Source organism: Talpa europaea (genome assembly GCF_964194135.1).
Source record: "Talpa europaea genome assembly, chromosome: 6".
Classification (NCBI taxonomy): Eukaryota; Metazoa; Chordata; class Mammalia; order Eulipotyphla; family Talpidae; genus Talpa; species Talpa europaea.
Window position 1 is genome coordinate 132,291,562 of NC_140072.1, and position 12,620 is coordinate 132,304,181.

Here is a 12,620-nt window from a genome sequence, read left to right on the forward strand (position 1 = left end):
GCCGTGAAAAGCCGTGTGGCCTGGGGAAAGTCACTTAGGTGCAACAGTAATTCCACCTACTTGCAAGGATGTTGCATAATTAAATAAGAAAATATACACATAAGCGTGCAAGCATGTGCATGCATGCACACATGCACACACACAAAGAGTCGACAGTAAATGGCAGCTAGTACATGAAATCAAAGTCGCCTCCGTTGGAAAGTTAAAAACTTCCTGCAGACATCCCTACTCAGTGCTGCTAAAGAAAAACTTTTCTGGCCCTCTCTGATGGTGACAGCTCTCCCAGGGGTTGGCAAACTTTGCAAAGCACCGGGCAGTAAGTATTTGCAGCTTGGCAGGAGACGGCCGCTCTTAAAACGAATGACTCTGCTGTTTTAAGTCAGAAGCAGCCCTAGAGACTGAGGGAAAATGGGTGGGGTGCCTGTGTTGCAGTAACGCAGGACCCTGAGTGGCAGGTGCCGGATCTCCATTCCCAGCCCTCAGCCGTCCCCTGTCACCAGCCCCATCACACACCCAATTCTGAATGAGCCATATGCCCTTCACTAGGAGAAGACGCTACTCTACAGGAGAGATCAAGGTAGAAACACCAGCCTAGGAACAACTACACGAAGTCCCTGGTACCAGGATTGTGCTTAGCTTTGAGTAAAATCAGGGGAAAAGGTGTAGGCGGCATGGACACCTGGTTCTGCGTGAATCCTGTAGGGGATTTCCTCTAGGGAAGGAGATTCACCTTCCCTTTCCCTCCTCTCCCTCCCAAATAACTGACTGTGATCTACAAGGAGAGAGTTCTGCGTCTGCGCTGTCTTTATCACAGAAAGTGCATGTGTAACACTGTTGCTGGGTAACCATGTAGGCGCGTTCTACTATCAACAACTCAGAGGTTGATAGTAGAGAATGTGACTCAGAGAGGATCAGAATCCGTATCATAAGCACAGTCACACAGGGATTCTACAGTGTCCCAATAAATGCAATAAATGCACAGCTGCTAATAACCAGGCACCCCCCAATCCCCACCTCCCTCCACCATTTCAATTCCAACAGTGACCTGTAAGTCGCGTCAGCTACGATGAAAACACGAGGCTGCAAGGTGCAGGTGTGGCCACAGCTACCTCTTTCAGCATGCTTCTCTTTTTAGTATTTTTCCTCCAAGACACTTCAATAAAAGATAACCAAAAGCCTCCCCTGCCCATTCCAATTGAAGTAAAATCACAAAAATCAACCCTGACAGCTTCAGGAGCAGGAATCGTGACAGGATGCGCCACGTGCACACGGACAGAGAGCCTGTGTCACCTGAGGCGCAGCGGAGTACACAGACACGTGGAAAGGGCGTTCACCTCAGACCACGTCCCTCAAGGCCTGAACATGTATAGACAAAGCACTCCCCATCTCGTGGGAAGAAGGCAGACAGGTGCTTACTTTCTCTGAAGGCTTTGCAGTAGCCAAGGAAAGACAGGAGGAAGAACAGGGCACCCAGGAGGTCCGCCCGGCCGACGACTCCAGCAACCTTAAGGGAGGGAAGAGAGAAGATGTTTGTAAAAAACATGCGAACACATCCCAAACCTGAGAGATACCAAAAAATCCTCTACAAAGAGAAAGTAAAAGCCTGATGAGAGGCTGTGGGCCAGGAACCGGCTGTGTGGCTGTCGTCAGGCTTGACCGTGGGTTTTCCTTCTTCTGGAACAGGACCTGCACCAGCTGCTTCTAAGCCGGGCTGGGGCAGAGCCCAGACAGCTGGGCTGTGCGCTGGTCGGGGCGCATATGTGCCGGGAAGGCCTGCTTCCTGGCAAGTGGGCCCAAGGGCTCCAGAGACCTGTGCTGCCCAGCAGGTCTCCAAAGTGGAGTGTCCACGGGAAAATGTCCTCAGCTCAAGGACATGATATGCAAAAAGAAAACTTGATCACAAACATGAAGGACAGAGAGGAGGGAAATAAAAGTCATTGGGCAGATAGAAAAAGACACAGGAATCATCCTTTCCAGCTGCCTCTGCCAGCTTTTCCTCCCTCCAGACCTGAACCAGTTAAGTGTGTTAACTCAGAAAGCACAAGGCTTGGCGAGAGAGAGAGAGAGTGAGGCGAGAGTGAGATTCCCCCATCCGATTCTGCTCTGCCCCTCTTCACTGCAGTGACATGGACCATCTTGCTGATGACGCCATTTGCCAATAATTCTCTGAATGATTATGGGCAACGAGGGCCCAGAATTCCACTCCTGAGCCCTGTGGCCTTTGTCACTAGCCGGCAACCCCAGATGTGACATGTCACAGCTTTCCCTGTGGTCCTCTAAGTATCGCTGGAATGGCCAGTAACTTCATCTTTCCTTTAAGGGCAAATCATAGATACAGGAAGTGCAGAACAGATGGCCCCGCAGGTGGAGAGGAAAGAATACATGAGAGCAGGACAACGGTGCTGTTCACAGGTGGTGTCTGGAGCTCTGGAAGAGCTGTTTCCCCGGCCTGGTAAGATGAGGTATTTAGTACAGCCGTGCATCCTGTTGGGGACTCCTGAGGAGGGGCGCATATCATGTGATTCCCAGCAGCTGCCCAGCTGATGAACTGTCATGCAGCCAGATTCACAGATCTGGACTGAGAGCTGGTGGCTGGAGGGCCCAGCAGCAGTCTCTTCAGGAACGAAGCGGGTCTACTCTGGCCTATGAGCTCGCTGCGCCATCTGCACAGGCTGAGACCCCCCGAAGAGAGCCCAGTCACGGGAGTTCCCCTCACCCAATGTGCTCTGGAAACCCCAAAAGGAAGAATGAGGAGCAGCTGGAGCAGCCTGGTCCCCTGGCCTCCTGCCAGGACCAGAAAGACATGGGGGCATTGCCAGCTGGCAGTGGCCCCACAGGAGGGATTCCTGAACCTCACAGAGGCTCAGGAGCTAAACCGAGGAGTTTATTCAAAGGGGGGCAAGGCAGCAGGGGATGAGGGGAGAAAAGGGGTTAAGTTGAATGAGGTTTCTTAAAAGTGAGCAGAAGGGGAAGGGGTGGTCTGGTAGGGGCTGGGGCCCAGGACACCAGCTGGGAATGGTTGCTGACTGGGGAGCTGAGGTACATTTAAAGTTGCACTGAAATGAACTTTAACAGTGTCATTTTTAAATCCAACCTCTTCCCTTGGCTACGAGAGTCTCCCGGCTTAAACAATGTATGCTATCTCACCTGACATAAAGCAAAACATGTTTTAAAAAACAGAGCAAGTGATTTAATCAGGCCCAGTAATAAAAGAGAGATTTCATAGAAAAACACTTGAAAGGCTGTTCATGAGGATGCTGCAGGCAGTAGCTAGGGGAGGGGCCTGGGCTGAGGGATTTTCTTTTTCTGATATTTGCATAATATGTACTCTCAGGCAAAATTCTTTAAAGAGGCTATCTTTTTTTTTTCTTACAAAACTAAAAACACTCCTATCAGGGTTTTCTGGAGAAATCATGGCAATCCCCGAAATCCACAAAGCAGGAACCCCACGAGGCATGATTTGCACAGGGGTGATCAAAAGGAATTAGGGGAAGGGGCAGGAGAAGAGGTCTCCCCACTTAATTTCTTCTGTATCCAATTTTCTACTTGTTGAATTCTTAGGGCGGCCTGAATTTCCCTCTCTGGCACTCAAATTTTGGCAACTTGAAATCTTTAGCAAAGCTTTGGAGCAAGGAAAGCCGACATTGGCACTGGTGTCCTTAGAGACGCGGTAGAGAGACTCTACCCCGACAATCACAGACCCGCCCCGCTGCTAGCCCTCTTCCTCCACCCACGGGTGGTTGGTCTGTCCAACATGTCACGGGCCTATGAATACCCAGAATGATTGGGGGTGTGCTGGTGAAAGGCAGACCTCCCCCAAAATGTTCAGATTGTTTTTCCACCTGTGTGGAGCTGAGGTCAGTGGAAGCTTCCTGAGAATCTGTTCCCATGACCTAAAAGAATGAAGCTAGCCCAGATTGAGGACCACCTCCAGAAATACCCTTTTTTTATCAGCGAAACCTATCCGGGAAGGACAAACAACTAGAGTCTGTTTTTGTCATGAGCCCCCCACCTGTTGGTGCGAGACCCCCTCCCTCTCCTTGATGCCCTGGGACCCATCTTATTCCTTAGCTCAGATTTATTATTATTTTAATTTAAAAAAATATTTATTTATTTATACATGCACTGGGTACAGTCAGAAGTGCGGGAGGGTGAGATAATTCGCCAGAGCCAGAGCGGGGAGCAGAGCAGGCAGAAGGACCGAAGGACACTGCTGAGGGGAGCAGCGGGCGGCAGGAGAGGTCTGCGCGCCGTGTGGGACCCTCCTCCGGTGGCCGGGGAGCAGCTGGGGATCGAACTGGTGATGCAGAGGCTGCGGGCAGCTTGGCAACCCAGCGCTCAATCGCTGCACCACTAGGGAGGCCCCTCAGCTCAGATTTAAATCCTCAGTCTCATTTACTCTAGAACTTACAGCTATGGAAATTCTAAAAGCTATTTTTCCCCCCCTGCAAACCTAAAACACTCATATTAAAGTTTTAATTACATATGCATTTTAATTTGTTATTTTTTCCCTTCCTAATGTGTCTGATGTTAATCTGTTTGCTAGACTAGTCTCGAGGGGTGGGGGGATTTCCCCTGCACCAACACTCACATGTCCTATAAGGATATGCTGTGATCTTGTTGTTGTGTGAACGCCACCGTGTCATCCCACAAACTCAGACAGTAGAGCCACTCACTCCTAGGCTGGACGGGGTGGCTGCGGGAGCACCTGGTGTGTGCGTTAAGCGGCGCAGGACTACATGGGGACACAAGAGACAGTCGAGGAACAAATACCCTTGACTGCAACAATTTCACTCCAGCTGGGGACCAGCAGGGGAGAAGGCTGCAGGGTGACAGGGGCATCCCTGCTGGCCTGGGACCATCCTGGTTCTGAAATACAAAGTCCCATGTGCCAGGACCCCGTTAGTTTGGGGAAGCTGGATGGTAGCTCACCTAGGAGACCAGGAAATTTAGGTTCCTGTTTGCAGTAGGCAGAATCATGCCCGGTGTTTCTATACCACGTGTTCCTATAAAGAAACTGATGTTATCAAAATGCGGCAGGGCCTGCAGGCTGCACTTTCCCTCGGTTGGTGTAAATGGAAGCGGGTGACAACCCAGTCCCTGTGCTCACCGCAGACCAGCTCCCAGGAGGGGCCGTGTCCAGGGCTGTGTGTGAGTGAGACTCTGGTCCCGGGGGCTTTGCAGAGTTCTCCTAACAGGCTGCTTGGGGGATTGGCTGTCTGCTCATTTTTGAAGCAGGTTAAATTCAGAGTGGGAGGTAACAGGAGCTGCAGATAGGAGGAAACTGAATTATTTGTCAAAATAAGGAAAAGTAAACATAAGATACTGGCCTTATGAATTTTTAATGATCCATCACTTTTTCTTGCAATTTGAGTCAGAATGGCTTTTGGAGGGGCAGCAGAGACTAGAGAGTTTTTCAAGCATTCCCTTCTCTCCTATAGCGAGGTATCCCTTGGCTTCTTTCTAAATACCTCAAACACAGGATTTGGGACTGACACATTCCCAAGCTGCATTCATGGGGTAAGTATGGGTGTGGGTGTGTGCTCACCCAGTCATAACTGCTGCCAATTCAGGCTTCTCTATTAAAGTAACTTTTCAATATTTAAAATCATAATTTTAGAAAAAATGTTTTTGATTAATAATGCAAGTATTTCATTTTGCTTTTAAGATCACACTAGATTAGAGGAAGACCAAAACTATCTGTCAGATCAAAACAAAGGTGGTGGGAATTGTATGGGGACTATAATCAAGATGAAAACACACCTATTGTGCAAAATTGAAAAATGATGTAAGAAATATATATATAAAAAACAAAACTACTTTTGCCCAAAATTCCCATTTCTTCGGTATAGTGGACATTGCTAAGCTGGCCCCACTGAGTTTTATGACAACCACATTAGCTATGAGAAAGTATCCTGACAAGTACAAAGCTCTGGGCAATAGTAGCTCACGTAGCAATGACACCTCAGACCCTCTGTGAAGAGGGGGGCTGAGCCTCTGCCTTTCGGCCCCAGGGCCAGGCAATATTCAATATCCAGACTGTACTACGCGGTCATGTCAGCAAAACAGAAAGAATCACTAGAGCACACAACCTTCTGTTATCATAAAGTCTTCTCTGCAAAGCCAAGCACATCAGGAAGAGATAAATATTGGATGATTTCACATATAGGAGTAAAAGAAGAAACAAAGTGTGGATAGACTATCAAAGTGAGTAACTGTCAACGAGCAGACAATGCCAGCTAACCTGGGGTTTCTGAGGCTAACAGGGGTGGGGAGAAGAGTCCAAGAGGTCTAAGGGATACCAGGAAAGGGGCCTCCCTGGTGGCGCAAGGGGTTAAGTCTCAGCACTGTGAAGCTGTCCGCAGCCTCTGCAACACAAGTTCAATTCCCGGCCGTCCAGGGAGCAACCCACATGGCGCAGCAGACCTCTCCTGACTCACCCGCTGCTCCCCTCAGCAGTGTATTTCAGTCAGGCTGCCTGTTCTGTTCCCCGCTCTTGTCTCTGGTGAATTCTCTCGCTCCCTGCACCTCTGGCCTGCACCCTAGCCCTTGTATGCATAAATAAATAAAATAAATCTTTTTTTTAAAAATGCCAGGAAAGAAGCCCCACAGCCTCAGCAGCAACCAGCTAAGTTCTCTTTGTTCACAATGTGAGAAGAGAATTAATCTGCAGTAACATTAGTGATGTGCAAGGATCTCCAGTTCGTGCACTAACCTCTAAAAGAGCAATGTGACAACAAGGAAATAACAAATTGACAGGAGAAAGGCATGAATAAAAAAAAAAACAAAAAACACCTCACCTAAACAAAGGCATTAAAAGATGGAAAGCTGAGCAGAGGTGGGGCACACTCAGGAAGCAAACAGAATGGTGGCAGGCATACCCAACTACATGAGACTACCAAAAAAAAAAGTCCTCAGCAGCCTGGGCTCTGCCTTTTTCATGACAGATGTGGGGCTGACACAGGATTGTGTCAGGCGCTGGGGGCATGGCAGTTATCAGGCTCCTGGGGATTTACGGGAAGGTTGTTTTAGCCACAAGCAGCCACACACCCGCTCCTGTCCCTGCCGGAGCCGTGTGCACCAGGGCGGACCACACTTACACACTCAGTGTGCACTGGATGTGCGGCGAACAGCAGAGCGGCCAGCAGGGACGATCGGGGGGCCAGGTCCACCCTGCGGCCCCGACTGGTGTAGTGCAGACCCCCGAACAGCACGGAGAAGACATCCAGCAGGAGGATGGAGACCCCGCTGTGCAGGAGGATGTTGACCACATGGAAGCTGACGGGGTGGAAGCCCCCTGCCAGGTAGTAGTTGATCCTGCAGGAATGGAAGCTGGGGTCACACTGGCTGTTGGGGGGCAGGCAGAAACAAATGCACAGCCTCTGAGAGAACGGGCTGAGAAGTGAAGATATCAGAGGGAGAAGAGAAAGAAGGGGCGCAAGGGTGGTAAAAATAGCGTCAAGATAAATAGTGCCTGTCAAGCCAGGAGGGTTGAAGCAAAGGTAGAACATAATTAACTGCAGAGGGAAAAATGGAAGATAAGGGCGCCTCAGGGACGTGGACCAGAAAATAGTCCGGGAGGAAAAGCAAAGGGAAAGCTAGACATTTTTTTTTAATTGCAAAAAAAGGCGAGATAGCATTCAAAAAGATAGTATGTACCACCTATGTCTCATGCCACCCCAGGGGAGGAGACCAGGGCTTCAGATGGTCAGGTAAGTTGCTTATCCACAATAGTAACAATAAGAAGGACGCCTTCACAGATGGACCGTGTGCCCACCAGCTCTGTCCAATCAAACACTCTCATTGGCAGGGGTTTCTCTCCGACTGCTGTTTCAATGACTGGTGGTCCCAGCTCAGCATTTCTGTGCATTGTGGAGAGATCTTTGCACAAGTATTTAATGCACCCAAGGATGCACACAAGTATTAAATGCACCCAAGAACAGCGATGGGTGGCAGCTTTTGGGAGGTGAGTAATTCCATTTCATGCAAATAGTTCCCTGTCACATGGGGGGGGAGGCGGTGAGGCTGTTTTAGCTTCGCTTTGGTATTGCATATTGACTTGGGGACAGGAGGAAGATTTAGACCTTTCATATTTTTTTTGTAACAAAAAAACCCATAATGTCATTAGATGCCACAATCGTCAAGATATTGACTCATATTATTTCCAGGGTGTCAACCAGCTAAGGGCCCAATCTGCAGGAAGCGAGTGGGCTCTGGCATGTTTGCCAGTCTGCATGTCAACCCGAAGCAGGGCGCTCTTGACCTCTGCAGTGCCATAGTGGGTGACATGCAGTTTCCTAGTGCACTGGCCCTGTCTTGTGACCTAATTCCGAGGCATGGCGGTGTGCGTGCTCTTGGAGGCCCCTGTGAGCAGGTTGGACTATAGCAGGAACCAGCCACTCCAGACACTGGCAGCTTCGCCACACAAAAGCTGGCACAACCTGCCCCCGTCTCACCTGAAGGTCAGGACAGTGAGAGGTCGGTAGGACTTGTGGCTGGTGTTGCTGCTCAGCCTGCTGCCCCAGAAGTCATGATGCCACAGGTCCCCAAGGGGCGTTTCTGCTCGGAGGTCCTGCAGGGACACAGAGAGGACACTTTGGACAAGGCGCCATGCCTCCCCCTCGTCCCTCGTCAAGGCTTCCTCGAAGTCCCCCAGCCCTCCGTCGCCAGCTTCTTAGTCCTGGCCAGGCTCCTCCCATCATCGCTCACCCACGGGCAGCTTGGCCTCCTCGTGGGTCTGCTGCGCCCTCTGACAAGGGCTCCACACCAACCTTTCCAAAATGCAAATCATGACCCCCCCAACCCATTCTGCTTCAAACACTACAAGAGCTCACCACTGTCCCCCACCCCCAGGACAATGTCTATGTCCCCGCATGAATGTCACAGTCTGGGGGGCTCTGGCTCTTGCCAACCTCTGCAGCCTGATGGGGGTCTGTTTTGCTGGAACTGGCCCTCGCCTCGTCCTCACACAGCTGCAGCACCTACGCCCAAGGCTTCGCACCAGGTCTCCACCCTGAGCGCCAGCCCTCAGCAATTCACAGCTTGTTCCCAGCGCCTAGCACGCTGGCGATGTATAACCACATGACATGCTCTGTCTGCCCACTGGACAGGGCTTCGTCTGTGTCGGCTGGTAGTACACAAAAGGTGCCTAATCCATGCTGAATGAACCACAGAGATCACCATTATCCTCTCTCATATCTACTATGTAAGGTTATTTACTAGAAACATCCCAGGGAAAACACAGGAATGGAAAAACATTTTTAAAAAATTTCCCATTTTTGATCACAAGTTAAGCAGATTGTAAAGTTTTAAAAAAACACCTTCACCTTATTTTAGAAGATAAAATCACTGAGTAATAAAAAAACTACACCATTCTTGCTGCTGAGGGCACTTAATTTGTTGCTGTGCTACAGCTGCTTAAAAACGTGTCTTTTTTACATTTAAACAGGAAAATAGATTGATTAAACTGTGTCTACAAGATGATAGGCAGGCAAAGCACTGTGGAGTGAGGAATAAGGCAGCATTAATTTTTCTTGAAGGCACAACAGGAATATTTTGGGGGCAAGAAATGACGCGCTAACCCAGCAAAGCGGGGCGGTCAAGATGCTGTTGTAGGAATCCAGACCTACTGTGACTGACACGAGCAAGAAGGGAAGGCTCTCAAGGAGAGGGCAAGACTGTCTCCGGTGGGTGGGAGGGGGGCTGGGAAACTGGCTGGGGAGTGTGCAGTCAGAATGCACCCACAAATCACACCCACACCGGGCCTTTTGCTGAGGCTGCCTGAACGCCTGCAGCCCCCAGCTCCTGCCTCTGAAGGAGAGCGGATGCTCTTTGCGGCTTGTAACCCCCACAAGGTGGGGAAGGCTCTAAACCAAGAGGTGTGCCAAAGGATAAGCACCCCAAAACAGTAGCCGGTGCCTAAGCTGCAATGGAGATTAGTAAGTGTCCACGATGCAGGGGCTTGCTGAGTCTTTAGAGGCTGGAGTTAGGCGACACGTGCAAAGTCAGTCACCTGATACCCACTCTGAGGGTGGACCTCACTTCCCCTGGGGATCCACTTTCCCCGACCTCCCTCCAAGAGCTGGCTGGACTGCTCATGAAGGTCCTGGGGTCCACCCATTAATCTAACACAAAACTGGAAGTCCACGTTCTTTTGTATTGTCTCTGTCACCTGGTCGGTTGTCAAGGGGCAGGGAGAGCATCTTTCCTTCCGTTAGAGCAGAAATGAGCACCAACGAGGCTCTAAATATTTGATCAGGTGTAGCCTGCTCGCAGCGGGGCGCGCCACAGGAGGAAAGGTCGACTTTTCCTCATTGTGATTTACGAAAAGACGCGGTGTGTCTGCCGACACCGCCATTGCAAGGAAAAGCATCGTCTCAGTGAAAAAAGGCAACTCGACACCACAAGGAAGCATCTGGAAAACGGCCTTTTACACCAGTAGTACCCAGGGACAGCCTGTTTCACATCACCGTGGGCGCGGTGCCAGGGCACAGGGGGGAGGCTGTTCATTCAAGAGGAAAGAGAGGAGGCGAGCAAGTTAACAAAGGGGCAGTGTGATGCTGCACAGGGCGCTGCTACGAGGGGCACACACAGCCCCAGCGCACACAACACACACAGCACAGCACACATAGCTGCAGCACACACGGCACAGCACACACAACACACACAACACAGCCGTAGCACACACAATACAGCACACAGCACAGCATAGCACATACACACAGCACAGCATACACAACACACAGAGCAGAGCACACACACCTGCAGCACACACAGCTGCAGCACACACGGCACAGCAGGCTCCCTCTGCCTCCCTCCACCCAAGGGCGGAGAAATCCCCGCCTCGCCTGGGCATCATCCCTCACACCCCAGAGCCCACGTTTTCCCGGCCTGGTTCTCTGGAATTCGTGGATGGAGACTGAGTTAACGCTTTGCTTTGTGTATCTTCCACCTCATAAAAGTGAAAGACTCAAGAAACTCTCAACAAAAGGAAGAAGAAATGTAGAAAAATGAAGTCCAGAGCTTTGAAGCCTTATGAGAAAACGATCCTGCGGCTGACAGGGGCTCAGAGCTCCACCCTGGCTTCTTCCCCTGGTCAGGCTGGCGGAGGAAGAACTGAAGGTCCGCAGGGACTGCCGGGTGAGCCTGAGGGACAGGACCACGCAGATTTAAACTGAAAACAAACACCAGACAAGCTCGAGCCCACCATCGAAACTGAGGACAGTTACAAATAACACAGCTGCAAAGCCATCCCCTCCCCCAGCCCCATAAATACCGCTCTGGGACACAGAGCATTTATCTCAATATTTTCAACATGTAAATGACTTTTTCCTGGTCGGGGAGAAGTCATGACTTCAAAACCTCGAGGGCATGCCACCCCAGCGCAATCGCTACCACCTCTGCTAAGGGGCCGCGGCCGACACCCTGGCGCCCCTCCCCGCGGGGTGCCTGCCGAGCAACCACGCTGACATGGACCCGGACCCGGGCTCTGTCCAGCCAGCGCCCCAGCTCTCGCCTCCGCCTGAGCCACCTGTTCTGCTTTTCCTTGCAGCTCATGTGACCTTTTCTCCCGTCTCTAGCTAGGGAGGGCAGGAGAATATCACTTCCCCTGCACTGACACAGCTGCCCGGGTGAGCCAGCCGGGCTGGGCTTCTGCAAATTCAGCCGATTTGAGGAGCCGAAGTGCAGCATCTGCGGGCAGCACGCCCCGGGGTCCTGGCGTGGCCAGCAGGCGCCCTGATGCTCTCGCTGAAGGACAAAGAGGCAGCCGTGCTGCCCACTGCTGAGAAGGCGGCTGCCTGGGGATCAGCTTGTCCGTCACTGAGCAAATGCAGGGTGCGTTTTAATTTTTTTTTAATAGTGCTGGTCTACAGTCCTGGAAATTTGTCATCAAACCTGAGATACTCAGTCTGCAATGCACTGCAACCCCCTGGCCTTGCGATCTCAGAACCACCGACCCTCTGGCACATGTGTGGGCGGGGGTAGCTGACACTGCCCCTGACATCAGAGGCCCTACCTAACAGCCAGGGGACACCTCAGGCACCAGGGGTGCCCAGGCCGACACTGGCCTGAAGTTTCATAGAGAATCACGCAACACACACTTCAGCAACACGGAGTCATGGGCAAACGGTGCACTTCAGTCTGCTGGGAAAGAATCCAGATACAAACCTTATTGTTCACAATAGCTTCGGAGTCGTCGAAGACAAAGTCTCCATCGTAGCTACGCGCGAAGCACACGAGGGAAACGAACCCCACTACGAACTTAGCCCAGAAGGGAGGCAGAACCGAACAAGGGACGACGTGATCCAAGTCTGCATCCAGCTCGGCCATTCTGACATCTGCGGGCGGCGGCCTCCTGCCCCAGCATCATGCCGGCGAGCAACCTGCAAGACAGGTGACAGGTGCACACACCCACCTCCAGCAAGGGCTGCAGGCCCCTATGCGCGACTTTCTAGGAGGCGTCCATGAAACACTTGGTGTCCAGGTCTTCAAAGCCCAGTGGACGGGAGCAGGACACTGCACGTGGGCTGTTTTGGGGCAAGCTCTGCTACAGAAAGGGCTGAGGTGTATCCTCAAGAAGAGGGAACGCCCTTCCAGGCGAGGATGTGACCTCAGTATGA

At 51.3% G+C, this 12,620-nt stretch overlaps 1 protein-coding gene across 3 annotated transcripts in view; it reads right to left on the minus strand.

Annotated features, from left to right (window-relative positions):
* Positions 1 to 12,359, minus strand: part of TMTC4 (transmembrane O-mannosyltransferase targeting cadherins 4) — a gene marked incomplete at both ends in the record, with an annotated part of 49,334 nt that extends 36,975 nt beyond the window's left edge. Inside the window, 4 exons of one of the 3 annotated variants that reach the window (XM_084234747.1) lie at positions 1,417 to 1,504; positions 7,101 to 7,317; positions 8,457 to 8,572; positions 12,169 to 12,359. In XM_084234747.1, coding sequence (XP_084090873.1) covers positions 1,417 to 1,504; positions 7,101 to 7,317; positions 8,457 to 8,572; positions 12,169 to 12,330 — 583 coding nt within the window. The remainder of the gene's footprint in view (positions 1 to 1,416; positions 1,505 to 7,100; positions 7,318 to 8,456; positions 8,573 to 12,168) is intronic. The other 2 variants (XM_084234745.1, XM_084234746.1) reach the window with 2 other exon arrangements.
* Between the last annotated feature and the right edge of the window lie 261 nt (positions 12,360 to 12,620).